Here is a 24,806-nt window from a genome sequence, read left to right as displayed (position 1 = left end):
CTAACTCATATTGAATTTAATTCATTCATAAATGTGGACACTAATTATTGTTAATATTCCAATTCTCTAGGCCCTCCATTCCCAAACCTGAAGCCCCCTGTCCCCAGCAGGAAAGACCAGGAAAAAGTGTTGGCTTAAGGTACAACTTCCTATTGAGGAAATGTAAGACAGCTCACTGTCATATTTAGATTGATTGTATATGCTTCTATTCATGTCAGTAACTCAATCTATCAAATGTATTTTATAAAGCCCTTTTACATCAGCAGCTGTCACAAAGTGCTTGTACAGATACCCAGCCTAAAACCCCAAAGAGCAAGCAATGCAGACAAAGAAGCACAGTGGCTAGGAAAAACTCCCTAGGAAGAAACCTAGAGGAACCAGGCTCTGAGGGGTGGCCAGTCCTCTTCTGGCTGTGCTGGTGGAGATTATAAAAGAGTACAACCATTTAGCCAGATTATTCTTCAAGACGTTTAAACATTCATAGATGACCAGCAGTGTCAAATTATAGAGGGTGCAATAGTTCAGCACCTCAAGAGTAAATACCAGTTAGCTCTTCATAGCTGAGCATTTAGAGGTTGAGACAGTAGGTCCTGTAGAGAGACAGGATCAAACAGCGGGTCTGGGACGAGTAGCTGCAGACAGAAACAGCAGAGACTGGATAAGCAGCACAACTAGGTGGACTAGAGACAGGGACAGTCAGGAGTCATCATGCCAGGTAGTCCTGAGGCATGGTCCTAGAGCTCATGTCTTGCATCCTTTATTTAACTTGAGTGTAGCCTAATCCCTAGAGGTTTATAACTTCACATGATTTAGCCTAGTTGTCAATCCAGATTTGAATAATACTACTAGTTTGTTCTGTTTAGGTTAGTGTGTCGTCAAGGCTTTGTCATTAAAATTATATTGTGCCTATTTTTCAGATCTTCCAACCTGCTCGGTGGGTGACTGGTCTTTCCACCAAGCTGTTCCAGGCCTGGAGTGGCACGCTGGAACTTCCAGATGTTTGTAGACCTGAAGCAGTGTGATGTATTCCAGGTATTTATCAAACACACATAAACACACTCAATCACTCAATCTGTTTTGTATAATTATTTTAATTTAAGAAAATTGTTCTTCTTTTAAATCTGACAACCACCGTCTTCACAGCTGCAGTCGTTTGCCCCTGCATCTGCTACACCGGCATGTATACACACATGCACACTCTTCCTTACTTGGGGCTCTATTCAATCACGTCCGCTTTAGCCGACATCCACATAGAGGTCGTGTCTGAGGTGGAACTGTGTTAGAGCTGTCAAATTCACAAGCGGCTCCTGGCATTATACCTAACAGAGTCGCATTAACAGAAATCTCATGCAGCCCTGTTTACAAGTTAGAACACTGGAATTTGAGATGTAATCTACACCTCGATTTTGCTGATTGAAATCCTCATTATTTAGTTTAATGATTTTGAATTTGAGCGTCATTGTTTCTATATAACCTATACTTTCTAGTTTTGAACTTAATGCGAGTAGGACTGGTGTAGTTTTGTGACAATGATCAAGAACTACCGATTTGACAGATCCAACGCAGTTACACCTCAGACACCGCCAAAACATCTGTTATGCAGGTGTTGGTTATCGCTGGTTAACGCTTGATCTGATTGAATCTAGGCCTTCCACTCATTCAGTCTATTTAGTTGTATGATTATTGTCAGTTAAGAAAATTGTGCCTCTCTATTTTAGATATGCCATGCTCAGCAGTTCAGCTGCAGACACAGCAGTCCACTGGTGTGGTATTTAGTTTACCAGCTGCACCAGTTCCTACTACACTGGCCGTGAAGGGAGAAACTTTTAAGGATTACCAGATGGATACAGGTAATTCAGAATTCTATTACATATGCTCACCCACACCAACAGACATGTTGTTGAGCTGTATACTTACTGTCACTTTGTGCCTCTGTCTTTCAGATCTGCCATGCTCTCCACCACTGCCTGACAGCTTCACCCAGAAGTGCATACACTGGGCCTATCAAGACTGACAAAGCAGAGATGGGTGGCTGACAAGGAAAAATAAAAAAACATGCACACACATTATCCACAATGTAAATAAGTTGTAATTACTTGTTTATTTAATATTTGCTCCATTTTATTTTAGGATTGGAGATATCTACTCCTATGTATCCATTATCAGTATCTGCTCTAAATATCTATCAAATCAACGTGTGATTGATAATATTGTAAAAGACTTGTGTGTACAGTTTTAGGAAATTCTGTGTACTTTTTTTCTGAGTTGAAAAACATGCCTCCCTCTCACACACACACTAGACCCAATGTAAATCAATTGTAATAACTTGTTTATTTTATGTATGCTACATTTTATTTGAGGAAAATATCTTCAATAAAGTACATTTAAAGTTAAAGCAATGTCTTTTGGTTTATTGGATATTTATCCTAATACAATGTGTGACCAGAAGGAAGTCGGCAGACCTGCAACCCTTGGGCTGTGTGCAGGTTTTGTCATCTGGAGCTTAAAAATAGAGTGGTGAGGAGAGATAGGGAAGGGTGGGAGGAAGAGTGCAGTTTAAAGGTTTATCATTAAAAACTGACACAATTCTATAATTAATACATGTTATAATTGACCAAAAGTCACTATATTATGATTGTTTAGTGTTTTAGTTACTCAATCAAGTAGTGCCCCAAGGAGGGATCGATTGATTCCGTCTTACCCCCTCCTCACTGGCGAGTTCTGAAAACACTACTAACACATGGCTTTACTCAAAGTCAGTGGCATGTCGTTAGTAAAAATGTACACAAGGTCCAAAAGGAATTTGGCTTCCGCTCTAGCCCTAAGACTCTTTCACAAGTAACAGTCACTGGCGAGTTCTGAAAACACTACCTGACGCCCTAAAACGAAACATGCATTGGCCGGGAATCGAACCCGGGCCTCCCGCGTGGCAGGCGAGAATTCTACCACTGAACCACCAATGCTTAGATAGTGTATTCAATGGGGTTCCCGGCCTCAAACAATACGAGTAGGCGGAGTGACTAAAAACAGAATAACACCATTGTCAGGGAACAAGGAATTTCTCAAACTCAGTTGTGCCCGATTTTCCGGTCAAACAGTAGTCAAGGTGCAACAAAACTGTAGAAACTGCCTTGTTGATAGTGTTGTTAAGAAGGTAGAGCATCGCTTTATTATAGACAGACTTCTCCCTGTCTTAGCTACTACTGCGTCAATACGTTTTGACCATGACAGTTTACAATCTAGGGTTACTCCAAGCAGTTTAGTCATCTCAACTTGCTCAATTTCCACAGATTTAGTTGAGCTTTAGGGTTTAGTGAGTGTTTTGTCCCAAATACAATGCTTTTAGTTTTATAAATATTTAGGGCTAACTTACTCCTTGCTACCCACTCAGAAACTAACTGCAGCTCTTTGTTGAGTGTTGCAGTCATTTCAGTCGCTGTAGTAGCTGACGTGTATAGTGTAGAGTCATCTGCATACACATGGCTCTACTCAAAGTCAGTGGCATGTCGTTAGTAAAAATGTACACAAGGTCCAAAAGGAATTTGGCTTCCGCTCTAGCCCTAAGACTCTTTCACAAGTAACAGTCACTGGCGAGCTCAGAAAACACCACCTGCCGCCCTAAAACGGAACATGCATTGGCCGGGAATCGAACCCGGGCCTCCCGCGTGGCAGGCGAGAATTCTACCACTGAACCACCAATGCTTAGATAGTGTCTTCAATGGGGTTCCCGGGCTCAAACAATGCGAGTAGGCGGAGTGACTAAAAACAGAATAACACCATTGTCAGGGAACAAGGAATTTCTCAAACTCAGTTGTGCCCGATTTTCCGGTCAAACAGTACCCGTCAAACAGTAGTCAAGGTGCAACAAAACTGTAGAAACTGCCTTGTTGATAGTGTTGTTAAGAAGGTAGAGCATCGCTTTATTATAGACAGACTTCTCCCTGTCTTAGCTACTACTGCGTCAATACGTTTTGACCATGACAGTTTACAATCTAGGGTTACTCCAAGCAGTTTAGTCATCTCAACTTGCTCAATTTCCACAGATTTAGTTGAGCTTTAGGGTTTAGTGAGTGTTTTGTCCCAAATACAATGCTTTTAGTTTTATAAATATTTAGGGCTAACTTACTCCTTGCTACCCACTCAGAAACTAACTGCAGCTCTTTGTTGAGTGTTGCAGTCATTTCAGTCGCTGTAGTAGCTGACGTGTATAGTGTAGAGTCATCTGCATACACATGGCTCTACTCAAAGTCAGTGGCATGTCGTTAGTAAAAATGTACACAAGGTCCAAAAGGAATTTGGCTTCCGCTCTAGCCCTAAGACTCTTTCACAAGTAACAGTCACTGGCGAGCTCTGAAAACACCACCTGCCGCCCTAAAACAGAACATGCATTGGCCGGGAATCGAACCCGGGCCTCCCGCGTGGCAGGCGAGAATTCTACCACTGAACCACCAATGCTTAGATAGTGTCTTCAATGGGGTTCCCGGGCTCAAACAATGCGAGTAGGCGGAGTGACTAAAAACAGAATAACACCATTGTCAGGGAACAAGGAATTTCTCAAACTCAGTTGTGCCCGATTTTCCGGTCAAACAGTACCCGTCAAACAGTAGTCAAGGTGCAACAAAACTGTAGAAACTGCCTTGTTGATAGTGTTGTTAAGAAGGTAGAGCATCGCTTTATTATAGACAGACTTCTCCCTGTCTTAGCTACTACTGCGTCAATACGTTTTGACCATGACAGTTTACAATCTAGGGTTACTTCAAGCAGTTTAGTCATCTCAACTTGCTCAATTTCCACAGATTTAGTTGAGCTTTAGGGTTTAGTGAGTGTTTTGTCCCAAATACAATGCTTTTAGTTTTATAAATATTTAGGGCTAACTTACTCCTTGCTACCCACTCAGAAACTAACTGCAGCTCTTTGTTGAGTGTTGCAGTCATTTCAGTCGCTGTAGTTGCTGACGTGTATAGTGTAGAGTCATCTGCATACACATGGCTCTACTCAAAGTCAGTGGCATGTCGTTAGTAAAAATGTACACAAGGTCCAAAAGGAATTTGGCTTCCGCTCTAGCCCTAAGACTCTTTCACAAGTAACAGTCACTGGCGAGCTCCGAAAACACCACCTGCCGCCCTAAAACAGAACATGCATTGGCCGGGAATCGAACCCGGGCCTCCCGCGTGGCAGGCGAGAATTCTACCACTGAACCACCAATGCTTAGATAGTGTCTTCAATGGGGTTCCCGGGCTCAAACAATGCGAGTAGGCGGAGTGACTAAAAACAGAATAACACCATTGTCAGGGAACAAGGAATTTCTCAAACTCAGTTGTGCCCGATTTTCCGGTCAAACAGTACCCGTCAAACAGTAGTCAAGGTGCAACAAAACTGTAGAAACTGCCTTGTTGATAGTGTTGTTAAGAAGGTAGAGCATCGCTTTATTATAGACAGACTTCTCCCTGTCTTAGCTACTACTGCGTCAATACGTTTTGACCATGACAGTTTACAATCTAGGGTTACTTCAAGCAGTTTAGTCATCTCAACTTGCTCAATTTCCACAGATTTAGTTGAGCTTTAGGGTTTAGTGAGTGTTTTGTCCCAAATACAATGCTTTTAGTTTTATAAATATTTAGGGCTAACTTACTCCTTGCTACCCACTCAGAAACTAACTGCAGCTCTTTGTTGAGTGTTGCAGTCATTTCAGTCGCTGTAGTTGCTGACGTGTATAGTGTAGAGTCATCTGCATACACATGGCTCTACTCAAAGTCAGTGGCATGTCGTTAGTAAAAATGTACACAAGGTCCAAAAGGAATTTGGCTTCCGCTCTAGCCCTAAGACTCTTTCACAAGTAACAGTCACTGGCGAGTTCCGAAAACACCACCTGCCGCCCTAAAACGGAACATGCATTGGCCGGGAATCGAACCCGGGCCTCCCGCGTGGCAGGCGAGAATTCTACCACTGAACCACCAATGCTTAGATAGTGTCTTCAATGGGGTTCCCGGGCTCAAACAATGCGAGTAGGCGGAGTGACTAAAAACAGAATAACACCATTGTCAGGGAACAAGGAATTTCTCAAACTCAGTTGTGCCCGATTTTCCGGTCAAACAGTACCCGTCAAACAGTAGTCAAGGTGCAACAAAACTGTAGAAACTGCCTTGTTGATAGTGTTGTTAAGAAGGTAGAGCATCGCTTTATTATAGACAGACTTCTCCCTGTCTTAGCTACTACTGCGTCAATACGTTTTGACCATGACAGTTTACAATCTAGGGTTACTCCAAGCAGTTTAGTCATCTCAACTTGCTCAATTTCCACAGATTTAGTTGAGCTTTAGGGTTTAGTGAGTGTTTTGTCCCAAATACAATGCTTTTAGTTTTATAAATATTTAGGGCTAACTTACTCCTTGCTACCCACTCAGAAACTAACTGCAGCTCTTTGTTGAGTGTTGCAGTCATTTCAGTCGCTGTAGTTGCTGACGTGTATAGTGTAGAGTCATCTGCATACACATGGCTCTACTCAAAGTCAGTGGCATGTCGTTAGTAAAAATGTACACAAGGTCCAAAAGGAATTTGGCTTCCGCTCTAGCCCTAAGACTCTTTCACAAGTAACAGTCACTGGCGAGTTCCGAAAACACCACCTGCCGCCCTAAAACTGAACATGCATTGGCCGGGAATCGAACCCGGGACTCCCGCGTGGCAGGCGAGAATTCTACCACTGAACCACCAATGGTTAGAAAGTCTCTTCAATGGGGTTCCCGGGCTCAAACAATGCGAGTAGGCGGAGTGACTAAAAACAGAATAACACCATTGTCAGGGAACAAGGAATTTCTCAAACTCAGTTGTGCCCGATTTTCCGGTCAAACAGTACCCGTCAAACAGTAGTCAAGGTGCAACAAAACTGTAGAAACTGCCTTGTTGATAGTGTTGTTAAGAAGGTAGAGCATCGCTTTATTATAGACAGACTTCTCCCTGTCTTAGCTACTACTGCGTCAATACGTTTTGACCATGACAGTTTACAATCTAGGGTTACTCCAAGCAGTTTAGTCATCTCAACTTGCTCAATTTCCACAGATTTAGTTGAGCTTTAGGGTTTAGTGAGTGTTTTGTCCCAAATACAATGCTTTTAGTTTTATAAATATTTAGGGCTAACTTACTCCTTGCTACCCACTCAGAAACTAACTGCAGCTCTTTGTTGAGTGTTGCAGTCATTTCAGTCGCTGTAGTTGCTGACGTGTATAGTGTAGAGTCATCTGCATACACATGGCTCTACTCAAAGTCAGTGGCATGTCGTTAGTAAAAATGTACACAAGGTCCAAAAGGAATTTGGCTTCCGCTCTAGCCCTAAGACTCTTTCACAAGTAACAGTCACTGGCGAGTTCCGAAAACACCACCTGCCGCCCTAAAACGGAACATGCATTGGCCGGGAATCGAACCCGGGACTCCCGCGTGGCAGGCGAGAATTCTACCACTGAACCACCAATGGTTAGAAAGTCTCTTCAATGGGGTTCCCGGGCTCAAACAATGCGAGTAGGCGGAGTGACTAAAAACAGAATAACACCATTGTCAGGGAACAAGGAATTTCTCAAACTCAGTTGTGCCCGATTTTCCGGTCAAACAGTACCCGTCAAACAGTAGTCAAGGTGCAACAAAACTGTAGAAACTGCCTTGTTGATAGTGTTGTTAAGAAGGTAGAGCATCGCTTTATTATAGACAGACTTCTCCCTGTCTTAGCTACTACTGCGTCAATACGTTTTGACCATGACAGTTTACAATCTAGGGTTACTCCAAGCAGTTTAGTCATCTCAACTTGCTCAATTTCCACAGATTTAGTTGAGCTTTAGGGTTTAGTGAGTGTTTTGTCCCAAATACAATGCTTTTAGTTTTATAAATATTTAGGGCTAACTTACTCCTTGCTACCCACTCAGAAACTAACTGCAGCTCTTTGTTGAGTGTTGCAGTCATTTCAGTCGCTGTAGTTGCTGACGTGTATAGTGTAGAGTCATCTGCATACACATGGCTCTACTCAAAGTCAGTGGCATGTCGTTAGTAAAAATGTACACAAGGTCCAAAAGGAATTTGGCTTCCGCTCTAGCCCTAAGACTCTTTCACAAGTAACAGTCACTGGCGAGTTCCGAAAACACCACCTGCCGCCCTAAAACGGAACATGCATTGGCCGGGAATCGAACCCGGGCCTCCCGCGTGGCAGGCGAGAATTCTACCACTGAACCACCAATGCTTAGATAGTGTCTTCAATGGGGTTCCCGGGCTCAAACAATGCGAGTAGGCGGAGTGACTAAAAACAGAATAACACCATTGTCAGGGAACAAGGAATTTCTCAAACTCAGTTGTGCCCGATTTTCCGGTCAAACAGTACCCGTCAAACAGTAGTCAAGGTGCAACAAAACTGTAGAAACTGCCTTGTTGATAGTGTTGTTAAGAAGGTAGAGCATCGCTTTATTATAGACAGACTTCTCCCTGTCTTAGCTACTACTGCGTCAATACGTTTTGACCATGACAGTTTACAATCTAGGGTTACTCCAAGCAGTTTAGTCATCTCAACTTGCTCAATTTCCACAGATTTAGTTGAGCTTTAGGGTTTAGTGAGTGTTTTGTCCCAAATACAATGCTTTTAGTTTTATAAATATTTAGGGCTAACTTACTCCTTGCTACCCACTCAGAAACTAACTGCAGCTCTTTGTTGAGTGTTGCAGTCATTTCAGTCGCTGTAGTTGCTGACGTGTATAGTGTAGAGTCATCTGCATACACATGGCTCTACTCAAAGTCAGTGGCATGTCGTTAGTAAAAATGTACACAAGGTCCAAAAGGAATTTGGCTTCCGCTCTAGCCCTAAGACTCTTTCACAAGTAACAGTCACTGGCGAGTTCCGAAAACACCACCTGCCGCCCTAAAACGGAACATGCATTGGCCGGGAATCGAACCCGGGCCTCCCGCGTGGCAGGCGAGAATTCTACCACTGAACCACCAATGATTAGATAGTGTCTTCAATGGGGTTCCCGGGCTCAAACAATGCGAGTAGGCGGAGTGACTAAAAACAGAATAACACCATTGTCAGGGAACAAGGAATTTCTCAAACTCAGTTGTGCCCGATTTTCCGGTCAAACAGTACCCGTCAAACAGTAGTCAAGGTGCAACAAAACTGTAGAAACTGCCTTGTTGATAGTGTTGTTAAGAAGGTAGAGCATCGCTTTATTATAGACAGACTTCTCCCTGTCTTAGCTACTACTGCGTCAATACGTTTTGACCATGACAGTTTACAATCTAGGGTTACTCCAAGCAGTTTAGTCATCTCAACTTGCTCAATTTCCACAGATTTAGTTGAGCTTTAGGGTTTAGTGAGTGTTTTGTCCCAAATACAATGCTTTTAGTTTTATAAATATTTAGGGCTAACTTACTCCTTGCTACCCACTCAGAAACTAACTGCAGCTCTTTGTTGAGTGTTGCAGTCATTTCAGTCGCTGTAGTTGCTGACGTGTATAGTGTAGAGTCATCTGCATACACATGGCTCTACTCAAAGTCAGTGGCATGTCGTTAGTAAAAATGTACACAAGGTCCAAAAGGAATTTGGCTTCCGCTCTAGCCCTAAGACTCTTTCACAAGTAACAGTCACTGGCGAGCTCTGAAAACACCACCTGCCGCCCTAAAACTGAACATGCATTGGCCGGGAATCGAACCCGGGCCTCCCGCGTGGCAGGCGAGAATTCTACCACTGAACCACCAATGGTTAGAAAGTCTCTTCAATGGGGTTCCCGGGCTCAAACAATGCGAGTAGGCGGAGTGACTAAAAACAGAATAACACCATTGTCAGGGAACAAGGAATTTCTCAAACTCAGTTGTGCCCGATTTTCCGGTCAAACAGTACCCATCAAACAGTAGTCAAGGTGCAACAAAACTGTAGAAACTGCCTTGTTGATAGTGTTGTTAAGAAGGTAGAGCATCGCTTTATTATAGACAGACTTCTCCCTGTCTTAGCTACTACTGCGTCAATATGTTTTGACCATGACAGTTTACAATCTAGGGTTACTCCAAGCAGTTTAGTCATCTCAACTTGCTCAATTTCCACAGATTTAGTTGAGCTTTAGGGTTTAGTGAGTGTTTTGTCCCAAATACAATGCTTTTAGTTTTATAAATATTTAGGGCTAACTTACTCCTTGCTACCCACTCAGAAACTAACTGCAGCTCTTTGTTGAGTGTTGCAGTCATTTCAGTCGCTGTAGTAGCTGACGTGTATAGTGTAGAGTCATCTGCATACACATGGCTCTACTCAAAGTCAGTGGCATGTCGTTAGTAAAAATGTACACAAGGTCCAAAAGGAATTTGGCTTCCGCTCTAGCCCTAAGACTCTTTCACAAGTAACAGTCACTGGCGAGCTCTGAAAACACCACCTGCCGCCCTAAAACGGAACATGCATTGGCCGGGAATCGAACCCGGGCCTCCCGCGTGGCAGGCGAGAATTCTACCACTGAACCACCAATGCTTAGATAGTGTCTTCAATGGGGTTCCCGGGCTCAAACAATGCGAGTAGGCGGAGTGACTAAAAACAGAATAACACCATTGTCAGGGAACAAGGAATTTCTCAAACTCAGTTGTGCCCGATTTTCCGGTCAAACAGTACCCATCAAACAGTAGTCAAGGTGCAACAAAACTGTAGAAACTGCCTTGTTGATAGTGTTGTTAAGAAGGTAGAGCATCGCTTTATTATAGACAGACTTCTCCCTGTCTTAGCTACTACTGCGTCAATATGTTTTGACCATGACAGTTTACAATCTAGGGTTACTCCAAGCAGTTTAGTCATCTCAACTTGCTCAATTTCCACAGATTTAGTTGAGCTTTAGGGTTTAGTGAGTGTTTTGTCCCAAATACAATGCTTTTAGTTTTATAAATATTTAGGGCTAACTTACTCCTTGCTACCCACTCAGAAACTAACTGCAGCTCTTTGTTGAGTGTTGCAGTCATTTCAGTCGCTGTAGTAGCTGACGTGTATAGTGTAGAGTCATCTGCATACACATGGCTCTACTCAAAGTCAGTGGCATGTCGTTAGTAAAAATGTACACAAGGTCCAAAAGGAATTTGGCTTCCGCTCTAGCCCTAAGACTCTTTCACAAGTAACAGTCACTGGCGAGCTCTGAAAACACCACCTGCCGCCCTAAAACGGAACATGCATTGGCCGGGAATCGAACCCGGGCCTCCCGCGTGGCAGGCGAGAATTCTACCACTGAACCACCAATGCTTAGATAGTGTCTTCAATGGGGTTCCCGGGCTCAAACAATGCGAGTAGGCGGAGTGACTAAAAACAGAATAACACCATTGTCAGGGAACAAGGAATTTCTCAAACTCAATTGTGCCCGATTTTCCAGTCAAACAGTACCCGTCAAACAGTAGTCAAGGTGCAACAAAACTGTAGAAACTGCCTTGTTGATAGTGTTGTTAAGAAGGTAGAGCATCGCTTTATTATAGACAGACTTCTCCCTGTCTTAGCTACTACTGCGTCAATATGTTTTGACCATGACAGTTTACAATCTAGGGTTACTCCAAGCAGTGTAGTAATCTCAACTTGCTCAATTTCCACAGATTTAGTTGAGCTTTAGGGTTTAGTGAGTGTTTCGTCCCAAATACAATGCTTTTAACACCATTGTCAGGGAACAAGGAATTTCTCAAACACTACAATTCTGCAATTGACTGGTGCAATTAGGTTGCTGATAGGCTGGGAAAGATGGGGTGACTTCATTTCTGTGCTTGGCCAATGAGGTTACTCGATGGAAGTTGGGGCGCTCTGAGGGAAATGAAGGTGTGTGACTGGGGGTAGGCTTATTGCTCAGATACAAATAAACAGGTGTTTTACATTCAGGTAATCACCTAGGTCTATGGTAATTACAGCTCCAGGCCTTTCGATCTGTTGAGTATATAAGGCTACGTTTTTTTTTTGTATTCTTCAGACAGGGCTATGTTACTTTGACCTTCCAGTAATTCAAGTCAGTACAAAAATAAATATATATTTTGGAAACAGATTGCAAATAACCAATGGCGCTCAAATTCAACTTGAAGGTGTGTAGATACTGTTATGCTTGTATTGAAAGAAAAGGACACGTTTAGAAACTACAATGTAGAAAATGAATTAAACCTGTTAAATGTCATGTAGGTTAATTGCTGTGGAATTTACCAGGTATTTTTGGTCCTCGTCATTTTCTGCTGTGACTGTGTCCTTGGTGAGAAACACATTTGTCTGATTTTCTATAGCTTGCGAGTATTTACTTGATCATTTCATAAGTGGCCTCCATTGATGTCATTGTTTTCTCTCAGGAATATGCACTGTCACACACTGCACTGACACAACCAAGTGTTTGCTATCCCTCGACAAAAGCAACTGCAAATGTGCTGTTGGCTACTATGGAGACCTGTGTGACAAAGGTTTAAACATTTTGGTAGACCAGAATAACTACAATAGTTCTATTGGAATTTGTTCTAAAACTGTTTTAATTTATTTTAGTTGCTACCATCAATGTCATGTGTGGCAAAGACTACATTACTATCATGGTGAATGAGGACTTTTTCCAGTACTACAAAGTACCTATGGAATCTCTGCACTTGAAGAATGAGTCTTGTCGTGCCCAAAAGGAGGTTATGTCTGATGTCCCATACTACATTGTGCGGATATCAAAGGATCAGTACGTTTCCTGTGGCGGTAAACCACTGGAGGTAAGTATGATTCATCCCACACTTCATATTATCCTTTGATAATCCTGTCTCAGAAAAGGCCTAATCTCAAGGCTCAACACTGATCTATAGTTGTCATGTGCCGATTTGAGGGCAGGAGTTTTTACCCTTGTTATCGCAGCAAGTCCAAGTGGTGACTTATTTATGAAGCTGGAAGTTTGTTTTTACTGGCATTGTGCTCTCTCTTTTTACAACAGAAAAACATCACTCACATTGCATACGCCTTAACTCTCATGTCGGCCCCTCAAGTCTATGGAAATATAATAAGAGACCCAATGATAAAAATTGAGTACACGTGTATCTACCCATACATCCGCACTGTCAGTTTGCCGTACCCCATCATCCCCTTCTCTAGGTAAGGCCCACTCTCTAAAAATGGACTTGATCACAACTTAATGTACTTAAAGTTTGTCTTGGTCTATTACTGGAACGACCTAACAAGTAGACTCACTTGAGATGCAATTTGTCACATTGCCTTATTTGATACTCGGGTTTCCTCTCCAGGAACAATTCTGGGCTCTAGTTTGAGCCTGTACAATAGGTCCAGGAGTTATTCTTGCTAGTCTGACATTACTGATGTTCCAGCTGTTGATGGTGTTAAGGGTAAATGTTACACTAATCTTGGTTATTATTTCTCAATTCCCTTCGTGAAAGCCACCACTGTCTTGTAACCCTCCATGGCTAGTTGTAGGTGGTTGGTTGGAATTTAGAAAATGCTGTTTATTTCACTTTTGCCATGTGACGCAATCTTGATTTCAATTATTCTCATTGATTGAGACAGGTGGGTGTCCACACAAGTGCTGCATGTCATGAGTGTGACTCAGAAATAAAGCTTTGTGTTGAATGACACTTGTCTGTCTCAATGGGAGAAGATTTGAAATGGGGAAGATAGTGGCATACACCGTTGTTGCATTACTTCCTTGAGGATAATTGACTTTAACTGGGCATTTTCTAAATTCCAACAAACCACCTGCACCTAGCCGTGAACTTTTAGAAGACAGTTGTGGCTTTCAAGTGGGGCATTGAGGAATATTCACTTAGTGAGTGTTGGTAGAATATTTTGCTTACCCTTAATTTGTTTTATTTTTACCTTTTATTAATACTAAATACTTCCTAGGTAGCAACGGCTATTAATACTACCTAGGTAGCAACCGCTATCCGCCATCTGGGACAGCGAGTAATGTCGGACTAACCACTGATTTATAAGCAGGAGTTCTTTCGGTTCAGGTAATGTGGATATGACAAGCATTTCTCTCACAGTAATCCTGTGCTGTTTTGGTTCAGTGAGACTGTGATGCGGATGGGTGAGTTGGATGCCAAGGTGGAGATGGCCCTCTTCACAGATCACACCTACACAGAGGCGTTCCAAAGCTCACCGCTGATCCACCTCCGGGACAGGGTGTATGTGGAGATCAAGGTCGTGGAGCTGGAGGACGTCTTCCACTTGAGGGTGAATGAATGCTGGGCCACACAGTCCCCCAAACCCAACCAGACAGACAGCGCTGTTCACACCCTGCTGCGCAATGGGTGAGTGGACAATCAACATTTATCCCTGGGAACATGTACGCCTACTTCTGCTCTTGAAACATGGCATGAACAAATCATTTAGCATGCTGTGAGCAATTCAGTTGAGCTGAGCTCAATTTGGCATGTCCGACTAATTGTGGCAGATCAGTGTTAAATTTGATGAAGGTCTTGGATTTATTCAACCCAAGACACTCCCCCCCCCCCCTCACAGGTGTGTGAATGACGACACTGTCACCTTTCTCAATACGACAATGGGCGCCAATGGAGAGGCCTCAACCATCCGGTACAGCTTTGACATGTTCCGCTTTGTTGTGGAGCCTCATGACCTGTACCTGCACTGCACAGTGCGCTTGTGCTCCCTGGACGATGACGAACCCTGCATTCCTGTAAGTTCACTGGCCTTTGGTGCAGCGGGCTAAGGCACTGCATAGCGGTGCTAGCTGTGTCACTACAGATCCTGGTTCGATTCCAGGTTTTGTCGCCGCGAACGGGAGACCCATGAGGCGGCGCACAATTGGCCCAGTGTTGTCCGGGTTAGGGGAGGGTTTGGCTGGCCGGGTTGTCCTTGTCCCATCGTGCTCTAGCGACTCCTGTGGCAGGCCGGGCACAATGCACACTGACACGGTCGCCAGGTGTACGGTGTTTCCTTCGACGCGTTGGTGCGACTGACTTCCGGGTTAAGTAAGCATTGTCAAGAAGCAGTGCGGCTCGGCGGGGTTGTGTTTCGGAGGACGCACAGCTCTCGCCCTTCGCCTCTCCCCAGTCCGTACGGGAGTCGCAGCAATGGGACTAGACTGTAACTACCACTTGGATACAATGAAATTGGGATGACAAAAGGGGTTAAAAATGCTCAAATATTATTTCTATTCATGAAGAAAATGCCTTTTCAGAAGTTGGCATGGCATTCAAGATTGTCTTTTATTAATGCTTTACTGCTACAGGAGTGCAAATCTATAACCAAGAGGGCAGCAGTGCGTGGAGACCCAACTCAAGGTCTACTGTCATATGGACCAATCAGGATTGACATACCAGACCGACCCCAATCTAGTAAGGATTTGTGTTTCGTTATCTACGTAAGATTAAAATATATTTTCTTACCGGCTCAAATGTCCTTGCCCTTGCTCACTCTACTTGCCTGCATTTTTTTTAAATGATTGTGACGTAGACCAGAGGGCTATACTACAAAAGCTCAACATGGGTATATGTTTTTGGTTGAGTCATTCTTTCACTTTTCAAAATGGTTATGTAAGATTTTTTAGGCACCTTAGCTGGCTAAATCATTGATCCTACATTGTAGTATACCCCTCTGGCCTCATGTTGCAGTTGAGGCAGGGTGGTGTGAGGTGTTTTCAACAGTCTTGACTTTGTTCCAGATCTGCTGCTGCTGATGATTCCTGTGGCTGGCATCTGGGTCCTGGGCCTCTTCCTCCTCGCCCTAATCACCATCGCTAAGGCAGGAAACCGACGACTGTCACAGCTAGCAAACCGCTGACATCCAACTTGAATAAAAATAATAATTTCTATGACAATTAAATGAGTCCCTCTGCAAAAATGTTGTGCCTTTGACATTTTATAAACATGACTTACCACAGAGCTCTGAGCATTCAGCCCTGTAGTTCAATGTGGCTGTGGGTTACAAACAAGTTCAAACATGAGTTACTGGTTTAAATCATAACTGGTCTCATCAAAAACCAACTCCTATTATAGTGTCACTCGATTTGATCAAATGGTGTAGTGATTCTTAGCTATCAGCAGATGGCAATAGGAGCCAACTGAGGGGTCAGTCTATAATTCATCCCCAGGGGGAGGGGAGTTTATTTTCAAGAGAAATTGCTTTGTCTAATAGACTTCCCACAGTATCTAGGCTACATTAACTTTCCTCCCGATTTTCTCTAGCAGAGTCACTGTTCTGTTTGTATTCTCAGACGGCAGTGAGTTTATTGGACTATCAATGTAATCCAGGATGGCATGCGGCGGTTTAACTAAAATCTAACAGACCTTCTGGATACTTGGAAGTAACTTGTAAGACAATTGTATTTTGTTTGAGGGTATCCTCCACAATTACGTTCTGAGTATAGTACGGCTACATCTTACCAAGAACAAAACATGACGCTTGACACCTTTTCTCTCTACTCTTCCCTCGTCGTGCAGGAAAGCTATTGACTGAAGGGGAAGTAGGTAACACACTAACGTGTCAGAAATGCTGTTCTTACCTTTAGCTCGTGTGGGCCATTAGGAACTGGGCATAAATGGACAACTGACTCAGGCTTTAAATAACCCATGATCACATATTTGGGGATAATTTCTACCAGTTCTAACCCGAGCTGTTTCGCAAACGATCCGATTTCAGCGCGCCACGACCCAATGCCCAGTGGTTGAACTGCAGAGAGAACTTGAACACAAACTGGATTTTGAACTCAACCAAAGAGTTTGACTATGCAGTCACATAGCAGATCACTCATCACTTGACGGCAATTTTCAATCACATCTGAATGACAGTCCATTGCACGGGCGAACGAGGCTGCATAAAAATGGCATCTCTGGAGAAGCGCTTCTCCGGGGCTGTGGAAACAAATAATGGCCTCAATCGTCTTGCTCTTGTGCAACAGGCTTGTTACCAATGCGGACGAAGGCCATTTCAACGCAGAGGTACAGTATGTTGTATACGTGTGTCCTTTAATGTCAAAATACGGACGTTTTTATGGTGCTTAAATTTGTAGAATTGTGGCCATCGCCTTATGAACTTAGTTTCCTTTAACTGAAACGTTGCATGACCATGATCTCTATTATCCTGGTCAGGTAATCTAAACTGATCTAGCATTTTATGTGATCTAATGACTTATCATGCGCTGATTCATGGACATATTTGATGCACACATGTATGACCCTTGACCTTTCCAATAATGGATATTGGGCAACATTCCCACTTCATGCATGGCAGGCATATTATTAGGAGTAATTGTGTGTTGTGTAAAAGTTTGACCTCCAGGGTTAAACCCTATTTACATGCTTGTAAACCACAATGTGTTCCTCATCTACTGTACTGCTTATAATGCAGGCATGTTGTGAAGATTTCCAGAATGAGCACTCTGAGTCACCATTTTGGTGGCCTGAAGCTGCTTTTATTTCTCTCTCTCTCTTGCCCTCTCTCTGTGTGTGTATGGGTCTATGTGTGCAGGTGTGCAGTGCATGCTTGTTTACAGAGAAAGTATGAGCTCTCTGGTTGTGCTCAGTGGGCCCATTTGTTTTTAAATTCCCCTGTCAAGGCTTTTGCAAGGCAAGCTCTCTGTGCTGTCTTGGCTGGGTCTCTTGTTTCCATTGGATTATCAATGGTATATTAATATTGTGTGCCTGGCTGTAAAGTCTGGCGTACGTCTGCTTGTGGCTATATTAATGGTATATATTGTACAGTCGAATTTAGACGGTTTATGTAGAATTTTTGTAATTTACATGGATTAAAATCTGTATATCAGTGTTTTGTTTTGGGTTAAATGCTTACTTTCCAAAGCTTTTACTCTTACACCCAATGACGTCTGCTCTATCCTATTATCTGTTGGGCCGACCCTGTGGTTATCTAAACTGCCAATAAGAAGGTGTGACTCAAAGAGTAATGCCATGAAGTAATAGAAACCATCTGTTTCTCTGTCCTCTCTCTATATATTTTAACTGCTCTCCTTTTGATGTTGCTCTCAATTCTCTTGTCTCTCTATTTGTCTCTCTTTCTCTAGCTCTCACGCCATCTATCTATCTCTGTTGTATAATTGTAGTGGTGGTTGCGGAGGTTTGGCTACCTGTCTCAAGCCAGCAGACAGATGTCAACCATGCAGTCCTCTCAAATTCTGCCCAATGCCGTCAGTGACATGCAGCGCTTCTATGGCCTAGAGCTCACTGGAGAGATGGACCCTGCCACACTGAAGTATGGATGCCACTGGCAGCCTCAGTAATACTGTACAGACTGATAGAAACTAAATTGATAATGATGTCAAGATAATGTAATAATGTACAGTCATGATTACAATATAGAGCTATTCTGAGACAGAGAAAAGTTGCACCTCCTGGTCTAGCACTGTGGAACCACTCTAGCCTTAAATGAACAATGTATCTGATCCTATATATCTATGTGTTTATCTGGGCTCTATTCAATTGTGTTTTTCACTCCCCTTTTAGGGCCATGAGAAGGCCTCGCTGTGGAGTCCCAGACAAATCTGTTGAGCAGGCTGAGAATGGTGTGAGGCGGAAACGCTACGCTCTCACTGGCCAGAAGTGGGACAAGAACCTTCTGACTTACAGGTGTGTGGTAGGCCTATGTATGCTGGGGGATTCTAAGAAAACCATGTAGGGAATCTCAAACAGATTTCCCCCTGACTGGCGTGCAAAGCGTCAGTATAAACAACACTGCAATGAGACCTGAATTCCCATATGTGTATAGACCACTGACAACCTACGTAATTTGTAATGACCCTCTGTATATACACTACCGGTGAAAAATATATTTTCTATTTGAGATTCTTCAAAGTAGCCACCCTTTGCCTTGATGACAGCTTTGAACACTCTTGGCATTCTCTCAACCAGCTTCACCTGGAATGCTTTTCCAAGGAGTTCCCACATATGCTGAGCACATATTGGCTGCTTTTCCTTCACTCTGCGGTCCGACTCATCCCAAACCATCTTAATTTGGTTGAGGTCAGGGGATTGCGGAGGCCAGGTCATGTGATGCAGCACTCCATCACTCTCTTTCTTGGTAAAATAGCCCTTACACAGCCTGGAGGTGTGGTGGGTCATTGTCCTGTTGTAAAACAAATTATCGTCCCACTAAGCCCAAACCAGATGGGATGGCGTATTGCTGCAGAATGCTGTGGTAGCCATGCTTGTTAAGTGTGCCTTGAATTCTAAATAAATCCCAGACAGTCTCGCCTTTAAAACACCCCCACACCATAACACCTCCTTCTCCATGCTGTAGGGTGGAAAATACACATGCGGAGATCATCCATTCACCCACACCGCGTCTCACAAAGACACGGCTGTTGGAAACAAAAATCTCAAATTTGGACTCCAAACCAAAGGACATATTTCTACTGGTCTAATGTCCATTGCTCATGTTTCTTGGCCCAAGCATGTTTCTTCTTATTATTGGTGTCCTTTAGTAGTGGTTTCTTTGCAGCAATTCAACCATGAATAACTGATTAACACAGTCTCCTCTGAACAGTTGATGTTGAGATGTGTCTGTTACTTGAACTCTGAAGCATTTATTTGGGCAGCAATTTCTGAGGCTGGTAACTCTAATGAACTTATCCTCTGCAGCAGAGGTAACTCTGGTAACATTCCTGTGGCATTCCTCATGATAGCCAGTTTCATCATAGCGCTTGATGGTTTTTGCAACTTTCAATGTTCTTGAAATTGACCTATTTTCCGTATTGACTGACAGTAATAATGGACTGTCGTTTCTCTTTGCTTATTTGAGCTGTTCTTGCCAAAATATGGACTTGGTCATTGACCAAATAGGGCTATCTTCTGTATACCACCCCTACCTTTTCACAACATAACCGATTGGCTCAAATGCATTAAGAAGGAAAGAAATTCCACAAATTAACTTTTAAGAAGGCACACCTGTTAATTGAAATGCATTCCAGGTGACTACCTCATGAAGCTGACGGAGAGACTGCCAAGAGTGTGCAAAGCTGTCATCAAGGCTAAGGGTGGCTATTTGAAGAATCTCAAATGTAAAATATATTTTGATTTGTTTAACCATTTTTTGGTTACTACATGATTCCATATGTGTTATTTCATAGTTTTGATGTCTTTACTATTATTCTACAATGTAGAAAATAGTAAAAAATAAATCAAGAAAAACCCTTGAATTAGTAGGTGTTCTAAAACTTTTGACCGGTAGTGTATGTGCTAAGAATATTTTGTCTTATCCTCAACCCCCTCTCCCAGCATTATGAACACCACCCCAAAGGTTGGTGAGGTTTGGACACTGGAGGCCATCCGCAGAGCTTTCGAGGTGTGGGAGCGCGTGACTCCACTGAGCTTTGAAGATGTTGCTTTCCAAGACATCACTAACAGCAGCCAGGACACGCTAGATATCATGCTGTTGTTTGCATCTGGTTTCCATGGAGACATGTCTCTGTTTGAGGGCGAGTGGGGGTCTCCAGCTCATGCCTACTACCCAGGGTCTGGGATGGGCGGAGACACGCACTTTGACGCTGATGGACCCTTGACAACCACGATCCATCAGGTTAGATAGACATTTCGTCCCGTTTTCCCCCATTTCCCCCTCAATCACTATTACTGCTACTATTTCCTTGTTCAAAATGAATATCCTATTGATATCTTTTGATATTCTTTTTCTTTCTTTCTCCTCTTCCTATCTGTGTATGTGACCAATACCATTTTATTTCATTTTATTTACCCTACCATAACTGATCTCAACTGACTGACTGATGAGCTATCTTTTTAAATCTTAAATGTTATTGATAAATATCATTCATCTAGTCAAGGGAAAACAGATTTAGCCCTGAGTGTTAAAAGACCGAGACCTGAAGAAAAGGGCGTTTCTTGTGAGAGTCATTAGTCCTTTGTACCACACGGTTTCATGATCGTTTCGCACCGGTGACAGCGACTACCGGAAACCTGTCTCCAGGTGGGGCAAGGTCCCATCCTCTCCTAAAGGAGCCTTCCTCAGCGATGATGGCGGTGAGTGAGTTGTTATAGGGGATAATGGCTGTAAAAATGGAGGGAGGCTATAGATACTGAGCTGAGAGGGGAAAGGGTTTGGACCCATGGAATGCCTGGCAAAGGTTGTCTAACGCAGGTATCTCATAATTCCTCCTCTCCCACCAAAGTCGCACCCCAGCTAATGCTTTTCAAAGCTGTTTCCTATAGTGAATAAACAACTATGATGGTTAAATGTCTTCCAGATAAGTAGTTTTTCATTTTTCCATTTTCATCAAAAGGGATAGGTACTTGTGAAGGAGAATTAAAAATAGACTCTAGTCCAAGTGAAGGCTTCTCCTTCACAGTACTGTAACTATTACTAATGGTGAACAGGACTAGCACAGGTCTGCAATGACAGTATCCTGTGAAGTGTGATGAACTTGTCAAGAGTTGGAGCAGAAGATGCATACCCAAAGAAGGTTAACAGACTAATGACTCAAACTTGAAAAAAATGAACAAATAGCATTTCCACAGTAAATTCCCTCGGTGCTTTTCAACATTTGCATCAACAATATTTGTCTTCCCTACCCAGCTTACACATACTTCTACAAGGGCTCCAAGTACTGGAGGTTTGATAACCAGAAGATGAAGGATGACCCAGACTACCCCATATCCCCAGCGTGGACCCAGATACAGATGACACAGTTACAGGCCGCAAGTGGCCAACAGTGGACCAGCCAAAACCACAACCATCAGTTGGCTCAGTCCCGGATGAGGTGGACAGAGAGACCAATTAGGATTACACCAACGATGTGGATTATGAACCTGATGCGAAGGACAAAGGGGTGGATGTGGTGGTGAGGATGGCTGAGAACGAGGCCAAGGTTATCACCCTGATCATAGTGACCGTGCCCCTGGTCCTGGTGCTGTTCATCCTACTATATCTATGCTATTATCAACACCCTGCAGAAGAAAGAGGCGCCCAGACTTTTGGTCCACTGCAAACGATCCCTGCAGGAGTGGGTTTGATCTGCTCCAGAAATGGATTCACACACACGCAAACACATACACACACCATACATAGGCACATTCCATTTGAACACATATGTACACACAAGCATTACATAACAATACAAGCACACAGTTTCCCTATCTTTCCTCCATGGTGCTTTACCCGATCTTGATTTAAGCCTGTTTATAACAAACAATATGCACTTTTAACGTCCTGTGTTTAGATTTTTGTTAGTTGCGGTTGTAGTTTAAAGCGTGTTTAGCTACAGATTTCCGTGAATGTCCTTATAAAACAGAGTGGTGGTGCGTGAATGTCTAACAGTTGTGTGTTCTGTAAACACAAGACCACCGTCTCCCACTGTGTCTTTCCTCTAGTCTACCCACTCGACCACAACAGCCCAGACTTTATCCACAAAGGGGAAACATTTGATAGACTCCCTCGGGCGAGATTAAATGCAGGGGTTATTATCATATACATCGTGCACATATTTAGGAAGGGTTAAAGCCTGCTAGAACAGAGCTGGGTCTGGGTTACATTTCCCAGGGAGGGGTTAGGAGGCATGCCAGCATTTCCTTTGCCCAAGTTAGAGTTCTCTTTTCTTAGGAGGGAGGCAAGGGGAGACGAGGAGGGAAGGAGGTGGGACGAAGGGGTGGGAGGGAGGTGGCACGAAGGGAAGGGTCGGAGCTCCATTGGCATTGTGCTTCATGAACTAGATTAACGAGTCACACTCCTATTTTTTCATACTTTTTTCCAAAGCGGTTTGGCTGTAGATATCTTCCTGTGGGACTCCCCCTCTCCCATGCTGTCATGTTTCACTGTAGACATACTCCATCTGCAGTCTCTCTTTATCTGGGAGTCTGCTCTCCACTGTCTGCCTAGGAGAGGCTTTAATGCTAATCTGTGATGATATGTCACATGGGTTTGTGATGAGAACAGTTTGTATTCATTTTGAACTTAACCATAAGTGATGTCCTACAAATCTTCTTGTCATTTAAAGAAATGGAAATGCCCCTCTTTGCACCCTCTCCCTTTGTTACCAACTCTTTGTGTGCCAACTTCTCTCATTCAGAGGCCAAATACTTTTTATATAACACCCAGAGTGCAATTGTTGTATTGTGCAATTGACAGATGAAGACCAATAGTTAAAGGTTTCTCCTCAGCAAAGACACTATCACATGTAAAAAACAATGGTCGAATATACTTCAGGTTTGTGGTCAATTTTGTATCAACAGTGTTCTGTCATTTATTGTTTGTGTTTTGTATTGGTTGGCTGTTGGAGAGGAAGGAATACTTAAAATTGTAGTTGTACAAAAATGTTTTTATTCCAGTTTTTAACATTTGTACATTTGTAATGTGCTCTCTGTCCGTTAGCAGAGTTCAATGATGCATGCAGGACATGCTCTGTAAAGCTTTTACACAAATATATAAATATTTTGCAATAAAACATGAATTAAGGCAAACCATGCATGCAATATTGGGTGAAAATGCTATTAGGAGTAGGCAGACTATAGTGCATTCAATGTATTTATATATACAGTTGAAGTCGGAAGTTTACATACTCCTCGTTTTTCAACCACTCCACAAATGTCTGGTTAACAAACTATAGTTTTGGCAAGTCGGTTAGGGCATCTACTTTGTACATGAACCAAGTAATTTTTCCAACAATTGTTTACAGACAGATTATTTAACTTATAATTCACTGTATCACAATTCCATTGGGTCAGAAGTTAACATACACCAAGTTGACTGTGCCTTTAAACAGCTTGGAAAATTCCAGAAAATGATGTCATGGCTTTAGAAGCTTCTGATAGGCTAATTGACATAATTTGAGTCAATTGGAGGTGTACCTGTGGATGTATTTCAAGGCCTACCTTCAAACTCAGTGCCTTTTTGGGAAAAAAACAATATGGGGAAATCAGCCAAGACCTCAGAAAAACAATTGTAGACCTCCACAAGTCTGGTTCATCCTTGGGAGCGATTTCCAAATGCCTGAAGGTACCACGTTCATCTGTACAAACAGTAGTAGGCAAGTATAAACACCATGGGACCACGCAGCCATCAAACCGCTCAGGAAGGAGATGCGTTCTGTCTCCTAGAGATGAACGTACTTTGGTGCAAAAAGTGCAAATCAATCCCAGAACAACAGCAAAGGACCTTGTCAAGATGCTGGAGGAAACAGGTACAAAAGTATCTATATCCACAGTAAAACGCGTCCTATATCGACATAACCTGAAAGGCCGCTCAGCAAGGAAGAAGCCTGAACTGAACTGAAGACTGTTATTTTATCAAATCAATTCTCTGTAACTGTTATTACGTGATTAACCTCTCTTTGGTAGGGGGCAGTATTTTGATCTCTGGATGAAAAGCGTGCCCAAAGTAAACTAACTGTTACTCAGGCCCAGAAGCTAGGATATGCATATAATTGATAGATTAGGATAGGAAACACAAAGTTTATTAAAATGTTAAAATTATGTCTGTGAGTATAACAGAACTGATATGGCAGGCGAAACCCAGAGGACAAACCACCCACCCCCCCCCAAAAAATGTTGGGGGCCCACCACTATTTTCAATGGCTATCTCTTTTATTATAAGGCCAAGTCCTCCCAGATTGCAGTTCCTAGGGCTTCCACTAGATGTCAACAGTCTTTAGAAAGTGTTTCAGGCTGGTTTTTGGAAAAATGAGCCAGAAATTGTAGTTTTTCTAAAATGGTGGCTCCCATTTTGGCTGTAGTGTTTCCAAGCGAGTGGAAGAGAGTGCGTTCTTTGGTATTTTTCTCTGGTAAAGACAATAACGATTCTCTGTCTTTATATTTTATCGTTTATTTACGTATTAGGGTACCTACGGTTTGATTATAAACGTTGTTTGACTTGTTTGGAAAAGTTTTTATTAGTAA

At 42.8% G+C, this 24,806-nt stretch overlaps 2 protein-coding genes and 8 non-coding genes across 11 annotated transcripts; 2 read left to right on the top strand and 8 right to left on the bottom strand.

The window, feature by feature from the left end:
- Positions 1-2,892: 2,892 nt before the first annotated feature.
- trnag-gcc lies at positions 2,893-2,963 on the bottom strand. Its single transcript has one exon. It is a non-coding gene; the product is annotated as a tRNA-Gly (tRNA).
- A 668-nt stretch (positions 2,964-3,631) lies between these two features.
- trnag-gcc lies at positions 3,632-3,702 on the bottom strand. The gene has a single exon. It is a non-coding gene; the product is annotated as a tRNA-Gly (tRNA).
- A 682-nt stretch (positions 3,703-4,384) lies between these two features.
- On the bottom strand, positions 4,385-4,455 carry trnag-gcc. Its single transcript has one exon. It is a non-coding gene; the product is annotated as a tRNA-Gly (tRNA).
- A 682-nt stretch (positions 4,456-5,137) lies between these two features.
- trnag-gcc lies at positions 5,138-5,208 on the bottom strand. Its single transcript has one exon. It is a non-coding gene; the product is annotated as a tRNA-Gly (tRNA).
- Positions 5,209-5,890: 682 nt separating this feature from the next.
- On the bottom strand, positions 5,891-5,961 carry trnag-gcc. The gene has a single exon. It is a non-coding gene; the product is annotated as a tRNA-Gly (tRNA).
- Positions 5,962-8,149: 2,188 nt separating this feature from the next.
- trnag-gcc lies at positions 8,150-8,220 on the bottom strand. Its single transcript has one exon. It is a non-coding gene; the product is annotated as a tRNA-Gly (tRNA).
- Positions 8,221-10,408: 2,188 nt separating this feature from the next.
- trnag-gcc lies at positions 10,409-10,479 on the bottom strand. Its single transcript has one exon. It is a non-coding gene; the product is annotated as a tRNA-Gly (tRNA).
- Positions 10,480-11,161: 682 nt separating this feature from the next.
- Positions 11,162-11,232, bottom strand: trnag-gcc. Its single transcript has one exon. It is a non-coding gene; the product is annotated as a tRNA-Gly (tRNA).
- A 443-nt stretch (positions 11,233-11,675) lies between these two features.
- Positions 11,676-15,788, top strand: zpd (zona pellucida glycoprotein d). Of its 2 annotated transcripts, none has more exons than XM_036957982.1 (9): positions 11,676-12,047; positions 12,166-12,208; positions 12,303-12,410; positions 12,490-12,698; positions 12,914-13,071; positions 14,001-14,243; positions 14,455-14,629; positions 15,185-15,290; positions 15,617-15,788. In XM_036957982.1, exons 1-9 carry the CDS (start codon positions 12,024-12,026, stop codon positions 15,733-15,735), a joined length of 1,185 nt encoding a protein of 394 aa, XP_036813877.1. In that variant the 5' UTR covers positions 11,676-12,023; the 3' UTR covers positions 15,736-15,788. The 2 variants fall into 2 exon arrangements, with proteins under 2 accessions (XP_036813877.1, XP_036813876.1); XM_036957981.1 differs by having other exon boundaries at positions 12,142-12,208.
- A 63-nt stretch (positions 15,789-15,851) lies between these two features.
- LOC110498636 (matrix metalloproteinase-15) lies at positions 15,852-23,372 on the top strand. Its single transcript, XM_036934371.1, is given in 8 exon segments — positions 15,852-16,892; positions 18,011-18,159; positions 18,411-18,533; positions 20,181-20,481; positions 20,846-20,939; positions 21,493-21,573; positions 21,576-21,837; positions 21,839-23,372. Coding segments are annotated over 8 exon segments (1,173 nt in total). The 5' UTR covers positions 15,852-16,820; the 3' UTR covers positions 21,930-23,372.
- The last annotated feature ends 1,434 nt before the right edge of the window (positions 23,373-24,806 follow it).

This window comes from Oncorhynchus mykiss, chromosome 2 (assembly GCF_013265735.2).
Source record: "Oncorhynchus mykiss isolate Arlee chromosome 2, USDA_OmykA_1.1, whole genome shotgun sequence".
NCBI classification, from domain to species: Eukaryota; Metazoa; Chordata; class Actinopteri; order Salmoniformes; family Salmonidae; genus Oncorhynchus; species Oncorhynchus mykiss.
The sequence above is the reverse complement of the archived record's forward strand: the minus strand, read 5'-3'. Positions and strand labels throughout refer to the sequence as shown.

Bases quoted from the DNA above. Each gene is read 5' to 3' on its own strand.
- zpd (XM_036957981.1), top strand. From the start codon at position 12,024: ATGGCGCTCAAATTCAACTTGAAG. The intron at 12,209-12,302 runs GTGAGAAACACA...GTTTTCTCTCAG, and splicing joins CTGCTGTGACTGTGTCCTTG to GAATATGCACTGTCACACAC. The intron at 14,244-14,454 runs GTGAGTGGACAA...CCCCCCTCACAG, and splicing joins CACACCCTGCTGCGCAATGG to GTGTGTGAATGACGACACTG.